This window comes from Salvia splendens, chromosome 5 (genome assembly GCF_004379255.2).
Source record: "Salvia splendens isolate huo1 chromosome 5, SspV2, whole genome shotgun sequence".
Taxonomy (NCBI): domain Eukaryota; kingdom Viridiplantae; phylum Streptophyta; class Magnoliopsida; order Lamiales; family Lamiaceae; genus Salvia; species Salvia splendens.
In genome coordinates this window covers 15,991,098-16,009,473 of record NC_056036.1, presented here as the reverse complement: position 1 = coordinate 16,009,473, position 18,376 = coordinate 15,991,098, and the positions used below count along the sequence as shown (strand labels likewise).

At 38.3% G+C, this 18,376-nt stretch overlaps 1 protein-coding gene, 1 long non-coding RNA gene and 1 pseudogene across 2 annotated transcripts; 1 reads left to right on the top strand and 2 right to left on the bottom strand.

The window, feature by feature from the left end:
- Positions 1–1,030: 1,030 nt before the first annotated feature.
- On the bottom strand, positions 1,031–5,769 carry LOC121805859 (DNA replication licensing factor MCM5-like). The gene is made up of 18 exons (XM_042205885.1): positions 5,418–5,769; positions 4,914–5,057; positions 4,658–4,837; positions 4,489–4,587; positions 4,259–4,389; positions 4,069–4,180; positions 3,819–3,953; positions 3,657–3,734; positions 3,376–3,480; positions 3,176–3,267; positions 2,961–3,093; positions 2,772–2,867; positions 2,433–2,524; positions 2,251–2,341; positions 1,953–2,062; positions 1,606–1,735; positions 1,429–1,530; positions 1,031–1,313 (listed from the first exon to the last, which is right to left on the bottom strand). Exons 1-18 carry the CDS (start codon positions 5,703–5,705, stop codon positions 1,230–1,232), a joined length of 2,202 nt encoding a protein of 733 aa, XP_042061819.1. The 5' UTR covers positions 5,706–5,769; the 3' UTR covers positions 1,031–1,229.
- A 173-nt stretch (positions 5,770–5,942) lies between these two features.
- LOC121802971 lies at positions 5,943–6,259 on the top strand. Its single transcript, XR_006050883.1, has 2 exons — positions 5,943–6,033; positions 6,152–6,259. It is a non-coding gene; the product is annotated as an uncharacterized LOC121802971 (long non-coding RNA).
- Positions 6,260–8,409: 2,150 nt separating this feature from the next.
- Positions 8,410–16,359, bottom strand: LOC121803895 (annotated as a pseudogene).
- Between the last annotated feature and the right edge of the window lie 2,017 nt (positions 16,360–18,376).

The window sequence follows — 18,376 nt, the reverse complement described above, 5'->3', positions numbered from 1 at the left end:
GACATACATAATTGGATTGTGGGCAACGCCTTTTCATCCATCCCCTCCCATTGCTCCTCCGTAGTAGTGGCTGGCTTCATCATTTTGCCGGATAGAACCTTCTTAAGGCCATTCTGGGTAAGAACAACCAGCATCTGGACTCGCCAGATAGCAAAACTAATTTTACCATCAAATTAATCAATGTCGAATTTCGTCGACATATTTAGAAAAAATATCCCGGTTGAACTATCGTGGCTCTGGTGCCAATTTGTAGGGGTACAAAGTGCGGAAGCGTGATAAATTCAACCAAAGATAATGAGAAATTAATAAAGATAGTAAAAATGACACATCAAGGTCACCACAGTTCCGCGCTGTCAACTACGTTACGACCCGTTGATATCGATCTTATGCCAGATGTACCGAACCCGCCTTTGACGGAATCCGACAAATCCCGCTACGCTACTTTATCGTTATTTTATTAGTACTATTTTGCTATCGATCTTATGCCAGATGCATAGATCTATCAAGGATAAAATTTGAATCATTTGATATTTTAAGGGTACAGAGTGCGGAAGCGTGATATATTCAACTAAAGATAATGAGAAATTAATAAATATAGTAAAAATGACACTAATATTTTTAGGTGGAAAAACCCTCCGTAAATGGAGGTAAAAAACCACCAGAGAGAGCCAAAAAATTCCACTAAAATATTGACGGGAGTACAAAATATTTTCTCCAGACTAACAAAACAAGTAGCCCACAAATTCTCTACGGATATAATATATCCAAACAAGAAGCAGAGAATGTAGAGAGAAAATATAATTGGAGGAAGAGTTATGTATTTGGTGTGAGTGGCGTATGTTGTGCTGCTGGGGTTGCACATTTGCAACGAAGAGGAAGCCTATTTATAGGCAAATGCAGCCAACTACTTGAAGATTTAGAGTATGAAATCATTTAAGGCCATTAATGAGATAAATGAGTATGATAGAATGGCAAATGTAGTTGAAGGTTGGCCGCAACTTTTGACTCCTTAAAGGAGAACATTCCCAACAGATATAACTAGAGCATTAAGATTAAAACCCTTGTGGAAGTAGTAAACCGCATCGATATAATTAGTTGTAAATATACAGTGCTCAAATTATAAATTGACAAAGATATCTCTCCTGATGAGGCACTCTTTCTCTGCATCTTACAACAAACATTCTTCTACAATGGAGATTGAGCTGCGGGAGCTCTACCTTGCTATGACTTCAAGCTTTACGGGCAATCATTCGTCTTTCTCGTTTGTATTCTACTTCTTCTCTTTGATGCATAATCAGCAGCGCTCTTCTAACCTGTAACAAACACGCACGCACGCACGCACACCACACCAGGTTCAAGGAGATGTCAGATATATCACATGTCGATTACTAAACTTATTGTAAGTAGTATAAAGGCTTTTGACCCTACAATGGATTCATTCAAGCCCATTCTAGAAAGCTCATCAATCAACCGCCTCTCTGATATATGGCTTCCAATTCCCATCCGTCTCTTGATCTGGGTTTCCGCTTGCTGCGATTTTTAAAAGAGTTAGAAAAGTGTAGTTGAAGATGCATTTGAATTAAGGCAAGGCAAATTGTATCTTACCTTTATCTCATTTGCCATCTCAGGAGTAAGGTTTATATGCTGATTTAACCCAGAACGTGCAGCATCCATCGTAGAGTTGTTGAAAAGCCTGATGGCTTCTAGGACATGGTTGTCATTTGCAACGTGAGACCTAAGCGTCAGAGAGAAGATTCAGTAATGGCTGTTTTAATTCTACTCCAAATATCAAATGTGTACATGCATACAATACTCTGGCAATTTGCAATACCACCAAGTACATCTATAGCAAACATTGATATTATCATCTTTGTATACTTGGTATCATCTTTGCAACTACAGATTACGATTATACAGATTAAAGTGAAGCATGAATTAGAGAGTCAACTTACAGAGTCATTTTGGCAAGTGCTTCACTTAACCTCACTATAGCTTCCAACTGCCTTACTGTAATTGGAATAACAGCAGCCTCACCAGTTTCATTTGCTTGCTTTCTCATATCCTGCAACAAAAAAGTGCAGAAAGAGAAACTTATATAACATAGTTTGTACCATTTGCAGAACCATCAAAGTACAATAAAAGTGGCCCAAAACCAGTCACGAGCCATCAAAGTACATAAAAGTGGCCCAAAACCAGTCACAATAGAATATGATTGCATCTTTTAAGATTTAAGACCAGTGTGTCATCTACCTGTCTGATTTTCACATAGCTCTCTTGCAATCTGGATGCTGCAGACTCTGATAGGCGAGGACGACATTCAGTCCGACAATAGTTTATATACCTGTTTCAGAAATTTATTAACTCCAGATGATGAATATCAGTTAAATAAACCATCAAGATAGATACAAATTACAAATGATCTTGATTCAAACCTTTTCAGCCAATTGTCTTCTTTGGAAGTCCTTGTGTCGCTCATGGTTCCATCAGCTGATGCATGAATTTTGATAATGTGGCTGGCAATATTCTGCAAATGTATAACATCTGTTGAAGTTTTGCATTATACTATCATTTAACTTTGTCAGACTGACCTCTGGTTTAACATTCTTAGTAACAATCCGTCTTTACTATTCTGTAAAAATATTTTAAAGTACCATCCATTTAATTATGTATATCAGAAATCACATATAGGAGCATATATATTTGATGTATGATTTTTTTTTCAAGTTGAACAGGATGTGGGAAATATGCTAAGTCAATCAGTAACTTTGTACCTTGTCTTGGGCATACATTCTGATATCTTTTACGATAAAAATCAAATCAAATCTTGAAAGAATTGTTGTCTGTAAATCAATGTTGTCTTGTGCGGTCTGAAAAATAAGGTCTGTTAGTTTCTCCAATTACATCACAAGCCCTAAAATGGAAATGATGAAAGAATAAACAAACAATTGACACAAACTAACCTTAAGGTCATCATAACGCCCAGACGGAGGATTGGCTGCAGCAAGCACAGAGGTCCTTGAGTTGAGTACCGTTGTTATTCCAGCTTTAGCAATGGATATAGTTTGCTGTTCCATAGCTTCATGAATGGCAACCCTAAACAGATCAATAGTTTGAGCCTCTACTGGTAAGTGGAATCAGGAAAGCAGTATGTGATTCTAAGTCAAACAAATGTCACCTGTCTTCTGATCTCATTTTATCAAATTCATCTATGCAAACAACTCCCCCATCTGCTAGGACCATGGCACCTCCTTCTAGATAAAACTCCCTCTGTATCAAAGAGGCCGAACGATGACAAAATGATTCAATTTTTATGATAAAAAGTATAGAGGACATTTATCTATTTCCCTGCATAAACATTAGGAGCTGCAAACTTACAGTGCTATTATCTCGAATTACAGAAGCAGTCAGACCAGCAGCAGATGAGCCTTTTCCAGAAGTATAAACAGCTATTGGAGCAGTCTTCTCAACAAACTTGAGAAACTACAGTGGAGTAGGACAAAACTCAGAAATAATTTTACGGTGTTATTTGAAGCAACGAAGATAACTTTTTAATCTTTAGATCTCAGCATATATAGGTAAGTTTGCACATAAAGAGGACAATTATTAAGCATGAAATGCAATTGTATCACTACTAAAAATAAAAAATCTAGACCAACCTGCGACTTGGCAGTGGATGGATCCCCCAAGAGCAACACATTGATATCACCTCTTAATCTTACACCATCAGGCAAAGCCTGCAATTTCAAAGATAGTCTTTTCAAGTAATTAAACAAATAAAGTAAAACTAATAGTAGTAATAAAAAAAACTAATACAATACCTTTCTTGAACCTCCAAACAAAAGGCATGCAACAGCCTTTTTCACGTCTACATGGCCAAATATTGACGGGGCGATCTTGGAGCATATTTCTTCATATGCATTAGCCTCTGATGCAAATTTTTTGAATTCTTCAATCTGAGAGAGGTACAGAGAGTTAGCATGAGACCATACCATGGTCAATGTTAAAAATAGTTTCCATTCAAGATTGATGTTTAATTTTTTTTAGAGCCATGAAAACCCCAGGCATTACCTCATCTCTGGTGAAGTTGGTAGGCCCTCGAGAACTAGCCTCAGAAGTTTCCTCTAATCCAACAACCCGAATATAGGGCTGCCTTACTGCTACTGCTCCTTTATGACTGCTCAGACAATTCAATTAAATTGATTAAAAATTGACCGGGCTAGTTAAAACTTAAAGCATATTTGCAAATCCTTAGGAAGCTGATGAGTTAGCAGCTTGAAAGACACTGTATATCCCCATGATCGTCAATCTTGTTCCAGGAACAATTGTTTGCACAAGATGGCGATCTACAGATAGAAGCATGTTCCTTGGCAACTCTCCAGTGGGGACATCCTTCAATTTCAAGAGTAAAAGATGTGAGTTAGACAAGAATAAAACTTCTGGAACTATCATAGAAATAAAGCATTATTAATTCCAGAAGTAATTACTCACCTCGGGATTCTCCTGCAACTTTAGTGTCTGTTGATCCACATACTTACTTTTATCAGGAACCACAAGCCAGGGATCAATTGGACATGGCTCTTCTCCAGGCTAAAAAAGTTTAAGACATTAACATGAAATTAATTGAAAGAATAAAACCCAGAAAGTGTATGAGAAGTACCTGAGGAGCATGATCACAAGATCGCGGGACAATTGCTCCACCAAGCCCTGGACGACACGGAACAAGCTTCACATTCTTGCAATTCTTACATAACAGTGTCACATATGTAGCTTTTGCCTTAGTCCTTGAGGCAGCTATAACAATCCCAGAAATCTTTACTAGTTTTGAAATATACTGCGCCTGTAAGTATATTTACCAGGATAAGTATGAGTACAATGAACATTATATACAAGGTAACTTGAGGTGATCAACTAACCCCCAGTGATCGCATTGATACAGGATCCTGTACTGACTTCAACAGCACTTGCACTTCTCCTGGCACCGGCTCCTCCATTTCTCCAGTCTCTCCTTGAACCCTAGCTCTGAGACCTGCCAGAACCTCTGCTGCTGCATTTTCAAACTGGTTTGTTTTCCATACAGTAAAAGAGAGTTCAATAAGTCAGTCCACAATACGCAGATGCAATCTCAAAGTTGATGCTACTGTGTAGTAAGAGGAATCAAAGTTTCACATTCATCTTTGGTTAATGAAAATTCTTTTCCAAGTAAGACATACTGAATTTCTGATATCCCTTAATTAGATTAAAACAGGAATGCCTTATATCCATAAACGTATCCTTGAAACAAATAAAAATTCCAATTCTCTGACACAAACAAAATGCCGATTCATATGTGCATCAGGTGAAATTACAGCAATACACGACCTAAAAGCGATTTCACCATCCAAAGACGAGGCAGAAGATAGTTGATGAGTAAGCCTTACCAGCGGGAGATAGTCGGCGGGGTTCTGACGGAGGAATTGGGGAAGGATTTGGTCAGGATCGTAGGATATGAGGTCGGCGAGATCGACAAGCAGGAATCTGGGGTTTGACAAAAGGGCCTCTCTGTATGGGAAGACGTTGGGCTGGCTCTTGTGCTGGAAATTTCTTATGAATTCCTTGAATTTCTGGAGCGCTTGGTGGCGGTTGGCGGTGTCCGCCTGGTCGCCTCCGCCATGGGGGAATTGCGCCTGATCGCTGTAGTATACTCCTCCTTCGTCCCAACCAGACATCTCTCTCTCTTTCTGCGACTGTGTGTGTGGGAAATGCGCGGGTTGTGAATAGAAGCCGAGGATTTGAGGAGTGTGGGAGAAGATGGCTCTTTTGGCGGGAAAGAATGGAGCACGTGACGACCACGTGCGGAGTAGAGTAACTCATCCAATTTTTTTTGTTATTATTATATGATGATCTTTGTCTTTGTAAAGGCCCATAGTTAAATGGGCCATAAATAATTCAGCCCACGACCATAATGTGCTCATATTTAAACAAAATCCCTCTTTTACCATTCTAGGGTTTAGACCAGAGGCTTCGTCCACAGCTCAATCTCCTCAAGTGAAAATGGTGACCGTTCTCTCTGTTTCTTCTCCATGATTTGTGTTTGTCTTTGTGTGGAAGTGTGGATTGTTCGTTTATTTCTTTTCCCTTATTTGTATTAATAACTTAACGAAATTGTTAACAGCCGTCGCACAAGACATTCATGATTAAGAAGAAGCTGGCTAAGAAGCAGAGGCAAAACAGGCCGATTCCTTACTGGATCCGCATGCGCACAGACAATACCATCCGGTACTTTGCTTTTGCTAATTTTTCAGTTACTTTGAAAAAAAAAAGAATTTTAGGTTAAGTTCAGAGTCGATCTTGTTTTTGTAGGTACAACGCGAAGCGCAGGCATTGGCGCCGTACCAAGCTAGGGTTTTGAAGTGCTGCTTGGGGATATTTTCCCATTCTTTATGCTATAATGGGTTTTAGGTTTGTTGCTTCATTTATCGACTATATATAGCCTATCTCCCGAGACAATGTTTTTTTTGATTAAGATGAAAGTTTGAAATTATGGATTATTACTGTTTTCTTTCTCTATTTTGGCTTTCCAATTGACGAGTAATGGTTATGATATTATTTCTGGCTTTCTGCCATTTCGTATTTCCATTATCTGGAATTAATACTGCCATTTCATGAATTTGCTCTTACATGTTTGCTTGTTTTTATCATGGCTAATAAAATTTGAATTTCAAGAGTTTTGATATGCTTTCATTGCATTCTATGGTGATTAAGGTTCTTGTGGTGTTTAAGTAGGTATTTAATTGTGCTTATTCAAAGAATCCTAGGCCAATTACAGAACTCAACAGTTTTCTTACTTAAAATCGTTAGATATCGTTTGTGTACGAATCATAGATTTCTTAAAATGTAACCGAGCCTTAAAAGTGAAACTACATTAAATTGAGGGATGCAATTTTCAAGAAATAATCTGTAGGTTTCAGGTATTTGCAGAAAAAGCCCTGGTGATTTCAGTAGCATAATTGCATCAGTGATTAGAGCATCCACTACGCGTCGCGCCGGCGTCCCGCGACCTGTCCCGGAGAGACAGGTCCGTCGCTCGACGCGTTGCAGCTCGCCGTCCCGTCCCGCGCCCCGTTTCGTGTCCCGTGTCACCGAGACAAGCGACGGGCTGTCTCGCCACGCGCCTAGGCGACGTTGCGCGACCCGGCGTCGTGCGTGACGCCCAGTCGCCGGCCCATGAGTGGGCGTCGTCACGTGCTGACGCAATAAATCAATTTTTTTTAAAAAAATTGAATTTAAAAAAAAATACTTTTTATTTATAAAAATTATTTTTATATTTAAAAACAATTTTTACAAATAAATAAATACAAGAAATTCGTAATAGAGACAACCTTGAATGTTTTATGTTCCACTTTCGATGTGAGACAAAGTCATTCTTGGTTGCTTCTCTTTTATAGAAACAACCTAGTATGTTTTATGTTCTACTTTTGATGTGGACAAAGTCATTATTGGTTGCTTTTCTTTTATAGAGACAACCTTGAATGTTTTATGTTCCACTTTCGATGTGAGACAAAATAATTCATGGTTGCTTCTCTTTTATAGAGACAACCTTGAATGTTTTATGTTTCACTTTCGATGTGGGACAATGTCATTCTTGGTTTCTTCTCTTTTATAGACACAACCTTGAATGTTTTATGTTTCACTTTCGATGTGGGACAAAGTCATTCTTGGTTGCTTCTCTTTTATATAGACAACTTTGAATGTTTTATGTTCCACTTTCGATGTGAGATAAAATCATTCTTGGTTGTTTCTCTTTTATAGAGACAACCTTGAATGTTTTATGTTCCACTTTCGATGTGGGACAAAGTCATTCTTGGTTGTTTCTCTTTTATAGAGACAACCTTGAATGTTTTATGTTTCACTTTCGATGTGAGATAAAATCATTCTTGGTTGTTCTTCTTTTATAGAGATATCCTTGAATGTTTTATGTTTCACTTTCGATGTGGGACAAAATCATTCTTGGTTGTTTCTCTTTTATAGAGACATCCAAGAATGATTTTGTCCCACATCGAAAGTGAAACATAAAACATTTAAGTTGTATTTTTATTTTATGCTGGAATGTTATTTTAATTTTAATGAAGTGTGTTTGTTTTGATTGAATTGAGTTGGAAAAAAAAATAAAAAATGAAATTGAATGAATAGTAATTAAGGGACGGTAAGGGACGGAGAGTTGCAGATAAGGGACGGAGGAATAAAGTACAGTGGGGCCCTCAAATAGTGGTCAAATAGTAGTTAAGGGACGGTAAAGAGACAGCGTAGTGGATGACCTTATACGAATTCATTGAGCGTGACAGTTTAACTATCCAAAAAGTAGGTATATGTTTTAGTTTGTGTTGGTAAAAGTTACCACTAATTGTAAAGGATTATGTTATCTTAAGTAAATAAAACAATAATTCAGTACAACTTATATAAATTTTTAGTAGTATGCAAGTAGTTCTACAATATGGATTCAGTTGCATTTACATACAAATGCTACAGTTCTTGTCAGAAACATTGCAGAAAACCATCTTCCTCTCCTTACATACATACCATTTACAATTTTACATTCAACACCAAAAAAACAGCCAAGGATTTTACACTCTGAAATCTAACAAACCCCTTAATTTAGTCTCTTACAAAACAACAGATGTTCTTGACTCAAGCAGCACTTATCAACGCAGCAATAACAGCAGAAATAAGCTCTGTTTACAAGTCGAAAGCTGCACATGGCGAAATCTAGTGATGCCTTCTGCTCTCTGGCCCTGGCAAAAGCTTCAGTGCATCTTGCATGGTAGGCCTATCAGATGACCTACTCCTCGTGCAGAGCAGCGCAACCTCAACGGCTGACTTCATGCCCTCGTACAATGACGAGGAGGTAACAATGCCGTTGTCATCTCCAACTTGCCCAATCAGATCCTCCCTTTGAAGGCTCTGTGATGCATTCCCCACTCTGCCATTTGTTAACACCTCAATAATGAGCTCTCCGAAGTTGTACACATCCATGTCGAGTTCATCCCTTACCGATGTTCTGAAACTACCTGTGTCACAACATTTTGATGCTTTAGGCATTTCACACTTGACACTCAAATTCCCAAGTATTAACAATCCATAATAAGCATATAGGCTCAATGTCAAATGAACATTGCCTGAAACAGATTATGTAATAGGATTAAAATGAGTTTTATAGAACTACATAAGCAATTAAGGACCATTATGCAAACAGAAAAGGAGCCATATATTAGTACTATAAAAATATACCTGTGATCTCCATTCTAATCTTTGCTGGTAGAGGAGTCTATGGTGATTCAACTATTGAACTGAGTCCATACTCGGACAAATGGGGCTCCATATTTTCATCGAGAAGCACGTTCCTCGCCTGGAAGCAGTCATGATGAAGGAAGCATAAAGCCTTTGCAACTCCATGGATTATCCTGCACTTGGTCTCCCAATCTCTGCTTATCCCAATCTTCTCTGCTAGGTTTCCACTAGGTATGTAGTCATACCACAAATAAGCAACCTGATTACTGTAGCATATACCGACCAATCTTACCAAATTATCATGCCTTATATCTCCGATTCTAGTAAATACTGCAACATCTCCTTCGCCTCCCACTCGATCTTCTTAGCTGAGACAGTGATCCCCGTGGGCAAAACCACTTTGCAGATTGGAAAAGCCGTAGTTGTAAGTGGTGCCAAGAAAATACTTTACAAGCATTATTCCAAGAAGACCAATGAAAGTAAATATAGACTTTAATATAAAGCTATGTCCTCTTAAGAGCAAATTTTAATAAAAAATTATTAGAAAAAAAACGTGAAAAGTGTAATTAACTTTGATTTTTCAAACCACAAAAACTCTAAGCGCCTAACGAACTTATTAACATTGTACTGAAGAGTCAAGAGAGTTTGTTTTGAAAATCTGAGCTTATTGCCTTTCATAATGGCCATTTTTACTCAGGCCAGTTCTCCTGGTTTACTATTTATATTCAAGTAGATGTGGGAAATGCAAATTCAAACTAAATGATTTTATTCAGCACAAATTCTTACGGTTAAGTTTTGTGCGTTCGTAGCCATATCTTGGAGGCCGATTCTTGTGTACAGAAGGAACCTGCAGGATTGCTGCACCAATAAATGTACATCATATTGTCAATCATAAGAACCATTGTCAGTTTTAACACTGAATCTAGAAACATAATTTGATGTTCACCTTACTACTTCTATCAAAAAAGCATTCACTGTAGAAGCATCACAATCAGAAAATTACAAATCCATAACATTTTATATTAACAGACACACAACTATTAAATCTTAAATTACTACAACAACAATGAAGAAGAAACACATTCATAGTATGCTTCAGATATCTGACATACATGGACAGACAAAATCTCAAAGGGCTCTACCACATGTATTATTCTCTGTTAACATGATGTAAGACTGAGCTTATATACAAATATAGGTGAATTGGATCTGATCAAATAATATATATGGATCACACCACACCAATGCCAAATTAACAATATCAGATCAATCAATTTCTATATATGCATTCATATAATTCGGTTATTTAATAGTTGAAGCGTTTCTTTTGGGTATGGAGGTTAAGGAATAAATGTTTTGTGAGTTAAGTGGAATGAGAATAAAGTAGATAAATGAATAGAAAATTAAATAAATAATTGAAGAGAGCGAATAAAGTAGGAGACATTAAGTGTGTTGAATTTGGCATAAAGGGAAATGACTCAACTTTAGTGGGACGACCCAAAAAGGAATATGACTCGCCTTTAATGGGACGGAGGGAGTAAAATATTAAATCTTGATCTCTGGCACAAACATCTACCACTTTTTAAAAATGCATTAAGCAATAATGCATTTTGTCCAAGACATATGAGAATTTGAATGATTTAAACTACTTATTGACAAGGTAAGCAGAAATATAGATTCTTACTATATGTTCCATCTTGTCCGTGAAACCATTGCCTTGAAAAGACGAAGTCCCTCTTTGATTGCCACCTGCACATAGTAAAAATCTCTGAATCGGCAGAAAATAAAATATAACCACCACAAGGAGCAAAGAAAATCCTATTCCTTTTCCTTTTCAGAAACAAAAGTGAAAAAGAATGTAACTATTGAATACTGAGCCCAAGACTGTCAAATTTACAAAATTAAAATGCAACTATGAGACCAACTTTACAGAAACAAGAATCTCAAACAGAGTGTCAAGCTTATGGTCTCATTACTGACTAAATGAACACCAAATCAACAATAACCATTGAACCCACATAACAAATGTCCAGGTTGGTACCTGTCATAAAGATATCTGCATTTCAGATTACAAAGAGATGGAGTATTACTTAAAAAGATGTACTACTTATTTTATCTTTAATGGGTAAAACTAATCCTCCATCCCAACTCCCAACACAATCTTCTATGTCCCAATTTTCATAGAATATTACCTTGGAGCTGCAAAAATAGAAATATTTGACACCTTATGCACTCAAACTCATTAATCAACTTTACACTAACTTAAAAATAAAGAGACTAAAACTTTATTCGTGCCATTGTTCATCTTCCTCTTTTACAGTTAGCGCCAGAAGAGAAAATTATATAGACTGAAACTTGTTGACAAGAATCACTCACCAAGTTAGATAGCGTGGATCAAAAGTCCCATATACAACATCATAGTGTCCATTTAAAGAATCAACCAACTCCAAGTCACCAGTCAAAGAATCCCACCTGTGAAAGAAACATTAAATTGATTTTTGTAAGAGCAGGCAAAAGACAACATTTGAAACACCTACTCATATCTCCTATGTCGATCAAGATTTAACACAATTTCAAATACAGTATCTGCACTTGCATCAATGACACCAACCGCTTTGACCAGTACCCCTTTGCCATTCTGTAAAACAAGGCATTGAGAAATTACAATACATAATTACAAGTCCCCCTTCAGACTTTAACCAAAGAAAATAAGAAATGTGTATTGTTGGATACAAATGAGGCATAATAGAGATGGATGGAGAGAAGTGGCAAATAAAGTTATCCCAAATAACTTTTGACAATGACATAATTCTACTTTTTGGCTTTCAAGCAAAATTTCTATCTATAATTTTCAAAACTGGGAAAAAACATTTTCATGATTGTTTAAAGATTTGCATGTCAATTTAGCAAAACTAAGTAACAGCTTCGTTCAATCACTGAATTACCGTGGAGCTAGTGGCATCTTCAAATATTCTCACACCTGAAACCAAAAGGAATGTTACAAACAGAGAATATAAGCAATTTTTAGTAACTAAACTACGGTAGATCAATATAAAACACATGCAAAAGAATCTTATCCGAGCCCGTGGACCTGCTGTTATTAACAAGATAGTCATCCTTTTTTCATGAGCTGTATGATTTCTAGAACTCAAGTACAAATTATATCAGAGACCTACAGAGGTACAAAAAAAGGAACTCCAACCAAGTTGTTATTGTGACAAATAATATCAGAATGAATGTACCATTGACTGTGCGGACACATCTCCATTCATGTGCTTCAACAGCATCACCACCATCTGCATCATAACATGTCTCTACACCATTCCCAGATATGCCCGAGGCTTTGCGCACAAGCATTTCTGGCCCTGTGAACAATAAAATCGAACAAAAGATTGAAGAACTTTTTGTAGCAATAAACAAATTAGATTAGAAATACATATTTATATAGATGTTCGTCACAGACAACAGAGACCTTCCGCTATAATACAAGCAAAAAATAATCTCAGCAGTTACTATGAATAACAGAGCAACCTCACCTTGTCCAATCCTAATTAGCCTTTTCAGACCATGAGCATAATGCCGTACTCTATGCCGATGACCCTCCAGGTCAATCCTTTCAAAAAATAAATAAAATAATCTTAGAGTTTATTGGAGCACTGCCAGCTCTAAATTTGAGTAGAATTTAGTACACATTTAAAATCACAGAGCAAAAGTATCCCACCAACTTTGCATTAATAGAGATGAACTGACCATTCTAAATTAACAAAGGAAATTGGAAACATCACATGTAAGATAGCATATCTATGAGAAATAGTGGCAGTACTGAAAGAACAAAGAGTAATGCCGAGCAAAAGTCAGATAATAAAAACCAGTTCAAACTTCTCAAGTTGCACAAATTTCTATCACAGTGTCTCCACCTTGAGGAAGAAGCTAACATGATAAGTTACAAAATATGATCCTTATTATACAAGACATGACAATTTTTACACAAGGGAAACGTAAACCTGGAACACTTTATTACTATAAGTATAAATATAGAAAATCTGAACATACTCATTCTCCATATTCAGCTTGTTTCTCACACTAGCACCCTGTGATAACTCGTACTCTACCTACAATTCAAAAGTAGTGTGAGACACTGCAGCAGTTAAAAAGAAAAAATGCAGCCATTTTAGTTCATTGCCATGTAGTTATCTACTGCCAAACTTGAATAATATCATGAATTATGTCTGCTACCTAATGAAAAGGAAGTAAGCATATATTACTCAGATAAGTTAGACGCGTTAATGAATGTGAATAAATCATAGTAGAAAATAGTACGGAGTATTAAACAACAGTATCAAAACTGTACATACGTCCAGCCAAATACTAAGAACATAAGGTTCCTGTGGAAGTAAAGTTGAACCAATGTAACCATAAAATAGCCAGCGTGGTTATTAATGGTGAACAAATAAAAGTATATAATAAACATATTTTATTTGAAAAGACCAAATAATAAATGCCTTATTTTGTTATTTTCTCTTGTACCACTTGTTTAGCATGATCAAATGCTTTCATCCATTTTCGGGGATCACCAGCTGTAGCACAAGCAATCTGAAGCAAGAAAAATCAACCTGAGTAACATCAAGAATAACCAAATCCCATATCAAACAGAGGAAAAACCAGAACAACTTTTGGCTATTTAAGGAGCCATTGCTCAGATTAAAACACATGTGTACTATATTGAGCAATGAATATAAAAGAGATACAGAAGATATAATTTCACACAGTCGTTAGCATGCATCACAAGTTAGTTACTCTAACGTGATTATATTAGAGATTGAGCTAACATTAAAACAAAATCAAACACAGGTGAAACTGCAGAAATGGATTAACAATTCCCAGTCTCTTCAGAAGATCACATATAATGATTTTATCACTTACTTCACCCTTTTTTGCTTCATCCAAACGATTGTAGAACCTTAGTGGATACACATCCTACAAAAATGATCAGCAATTTCTCTGAGAGAAACCATGTTCTTTATCTTTGTAAACAATAAGTTTCATGTAACTTAAGTAATACATTAATTCAGGGATAATAATATGTGATAAAAACAGCCAAAACATAAAGTCTGAGAATTAGAATTTGAACATAAAAAGACTGAGGGACTACTACAGAGGCCTAACACCATGGTTCACCTTCCGTCGACCCAATTCCTCTACCAGAAGTGTATGCCCTATGACACCGCCTTCGAATAGGTCTCTGAAATAAATGCATACGCTGAGTTATTGGATATCAAAGTCTTTGCTTTAAAAAACTAATAATATTTATTCTAGATGAGAATCATCAAGAACCTGCAACATATATATGGAGCAATACTTATATTTAATGAATAATCAAACACAAGAATATAAAAGGAGGTCATTCTTTGTAGATTAAGTTTTAGAGAAGTTCCACTCTATATCAATGTAGAATAAGTGGATACATGGCTCCAATCCAAACATGCAAGTGAAAAGTATAGTAACTAATTGGTGCATGACTCCAAAATCCCTATCTGTATTTACAACACTGATCCATAATTCAATCCGAAATCAATTAAGAAAACGTAACCCTGGAGCTAAGTGATCAACCACATTAACAGCTAAAATAAAACAAAAATCTAAAGAAAACAGAAAAGGAAATATGGAAGGTGATCACAGAGAGAGGGAGAGATATACAGTGCCGGGATTTTCCTGAGGGTCGCGTTTGTACATCTCCAAATACTTGCCGCGTATAAAGAGAAAGCGGAAGTGGCAATACTCGCGCCATATTTTATTGACACCGAGATGATAAACCCAGCCGGAATACTCAAACCTCTCGACAGTGCCGTCGCCGTCGCCGCCGACTGTTAAGGGTGCACTCCCTTAACAAGATTCCGACGAGTGGTCGACGACGGAAGGATAAAGGTGGACGTCACGGGCTTTCCCCGGGATCAGCTCCAAGAACAATACGGAAAGGTGGACGTCACGGGTTTCCCCGGGATCAGCTCCAAGAACAATATGGAATTGAAATAAAAGCGTGAAAATAAAATAGAAGGATAATTGATATTTCTTGATTGAATGAAATGAATAACAATGTCCACTATTTATAATAGTGGATACTAACTTAATGAGCAAGACAAAAGATATGAAAAAGATGTGCATCCCAAATATCTAACTAAATAATGCAACTAAATAATAATGCAAGATATGAAAGATATATAAATAATAAACGTAGCAACTCCCCCGTGGTTAAAATCCACCTTGTCCTCATGATGGGAACCACGACACAACGAAGAGCGACGTGAACATAAGCTTTGGCGAGCTCTCCCCTCCTGGATCAAACGCACACCAAATAAATATGCATCTTCTTTCATCATATCCCTCCAAAATCACCAATGGAGGACCGTGTTGGATACGAGTCACGGCAGACTTCGAAACAATATTGTGGTCATGATATTCCAGGGCTACAACAGGGAGCATGTCAACGCGTTCAATAATACTCAAACAATGTGTGTCAATGTGCGGAGGGATCAACCGTGCATCAGCGTCGAGCGATGTTGATTGATGTTTCATACTTGCAACATCACCGACATGCAAATCTACATAGAGAACGACAATTTTCGTCAAACCTTTTGGAATGACATATGCAACTTCATCTCCAACAAATGCACCTAGTTCAGCACCTCCTTTCTGAACCAATTCTTCAGATTCTACTCCAAGCTCATCCATAAACAACCTTCTCCTATCTTCTATTCCTACTTCAAGCTCATGCTTTGTTGTCTCTGATGCAGCCTTGTGCTCATCAACATGGACTTGAATCTCCGTTCTCTCTTCACATTCATGCATATTTGTTTCTAACTCCTTTATTGAGCTCGGAACTGCAGCTTGTTGAGGCAGATCAGAGGCCAATGGTGGTGCTGTCATTGGCAGTGGCGGCAGCTCAAAAGGCGGTACTAGACTTAGCTGTCGTGGCGGGCAATCTGATCGCGATAGTGGTGGTGGCTGCTGGTAGTCTTGGTGGGGCTGGTTTGCAGCGATGGTTGCTGTTAGTGGTGGTTCCCAACAATAAGTCTGTTTAGCCTGGGCTGATCGCATAGCTGAAATCCGAGCTGTTGTTGTCGGATAGGCCGCGGATCCCAGCAAGTGGGTTGTCTGAGTGCGGTGTGGTGTGGCTGCTGAGGCGGTTGATAAGGCTGATCATATGGTAAGTATCCCTGTTGCGTGCACAACCTTCGCGGGTCCCAACAAGAGGGCGGTGGTGGCGAGTACAAATCTGACCAATAGGACGATGGTTGCTGATACGCAATTTCTTGGCGCAGCCTTGGCGGGTCCCAGGAAGTGGGCTGACGGGCTTGGTAGGGATGGTGTTGTGGGTGGAGTCGCCCATCCTGTGGATGTGGATATGATGGCTGTTGATCGAACTCTCTGATCGGATGGTGCGAGGGATGATATACAGGCTGCTCAAGTTCTTCCATCGCGTCCAATCTCATGTTTAATCTATTGCAGAAAGCCGTCATCCGGTCACATAGAGAAACGATATCCTCGGTTGTGTAACGAGCCATGAGTACGACAATGATAGCACCAATTGTTAAGGGTAGTCTCCCCTAACACGATTTTGAGGTCGATGAGAGATCGACGGCGAGAGGATAACGATGGACGTCTCGAGCTCACCCCGAGATCAGCTCCAACAACTAGGGTTTTGCAAACAAAAGGAAAATATAGAAGACGAAAAATTAAAGGGGAAATATGTATTTCATTGATTGATTGAGAAGGATACAAATACTCCTATTTATAAGACTAACCTAATTTAATGAGCAAGAAAATAAAGATCCTAAGAGATATATGGGAAAATATGAGAAAGATATGCTAAATCAATAATATATGAAATAATAGATATATGTGGATATTCGTAGAGATATTCTCGTATCAACTCCCCCACGGTTAAAATCCACCTTGTCCTCAAGGTGGAAACGAAACAATGAAGAGAGTCGCTAATAACATAAGCTAGATGAGATATATCTCCTCCGGGATCAAATGGGCAGGAGTGTCGTCTTGGAATAAATGCAGCACCATTGGTGACCATTACCATTCTCTCACTTTGAATCAGATTCAATGTGGAACAGAAAGAGATGTCTTCCTTTGAAAATCCAACTCCCCCTATTGGAGATGAATGATTAACCAATTCTTCCAATATCCCAAATGTGAAACAATGAGCTCTCAACAACTCATTCCGCTCAACTATGTCACGACTACTGCACTTCTCTCCTCTCACTCGAGCAAACCTCAAAATAGCAAAAGATCCAACCTTCTCTTCATCGTCTAACAAAGCCTATTCAACTCCAATGATATCGGAGCTACACGGAGGAGCTGGCGGGGGCAGAGTCAAGGACGGAGTAGCGGCTGCAGCGGGCAGTGGTGCGGCTGAGCAGCAATGGCTTGTCGGGCTCGTCGAGCTCCAGCAAGAGGGTGAGCGCTGCTGTGGTGGCGGTGGAACAATAGGCGAAGCAAGTTGAGAGTACTTCTCAATATGCACCGGACCAATTTCTTCAGCCAGCACAAAGGCAAGTGATGAACACCCAGGCCCTTCTGATGGTGGAGTCGGTACTTCCTCATCAACTGCCTTTTCTGCTTCATCAACATACTCGAAACTAGCTACCTCAAAAGCTTGGAGAAATCCATCCTCCTCATCTACATCTAGCAATACTCCTCCCGCTCCAACTTGATCTCGGTTAGATAGTCGATCAATTGTAGTATTTGGACAAGATTCCATTGATTCATCATTATCATCGGCAATTAGTTCCTTTGAGTCATACCTGAAATCAGGACTGCGCAAAGAGATATCGAGGCTGGTGGAGGCTGGATAGCGGCGGTAGTAGGCAACGATCTTGTAGATGGAACGTGATGGAGATGGAGAGGCGAGAGGCATCGAGAATCAGCGGCATCCCACTGATCATTAGAGTCCCAATATTCCTTTGGGTAACTTATGAATTCACTCCTTCCCTCACCAACATATGAAAAAACAGAACCCAGGTCATTAAATTCTGATGGATATATTGTTGAATGTTGGTGACTCAGTGGACACCAGCCGTGAGGGAACGATTGATCATATGCA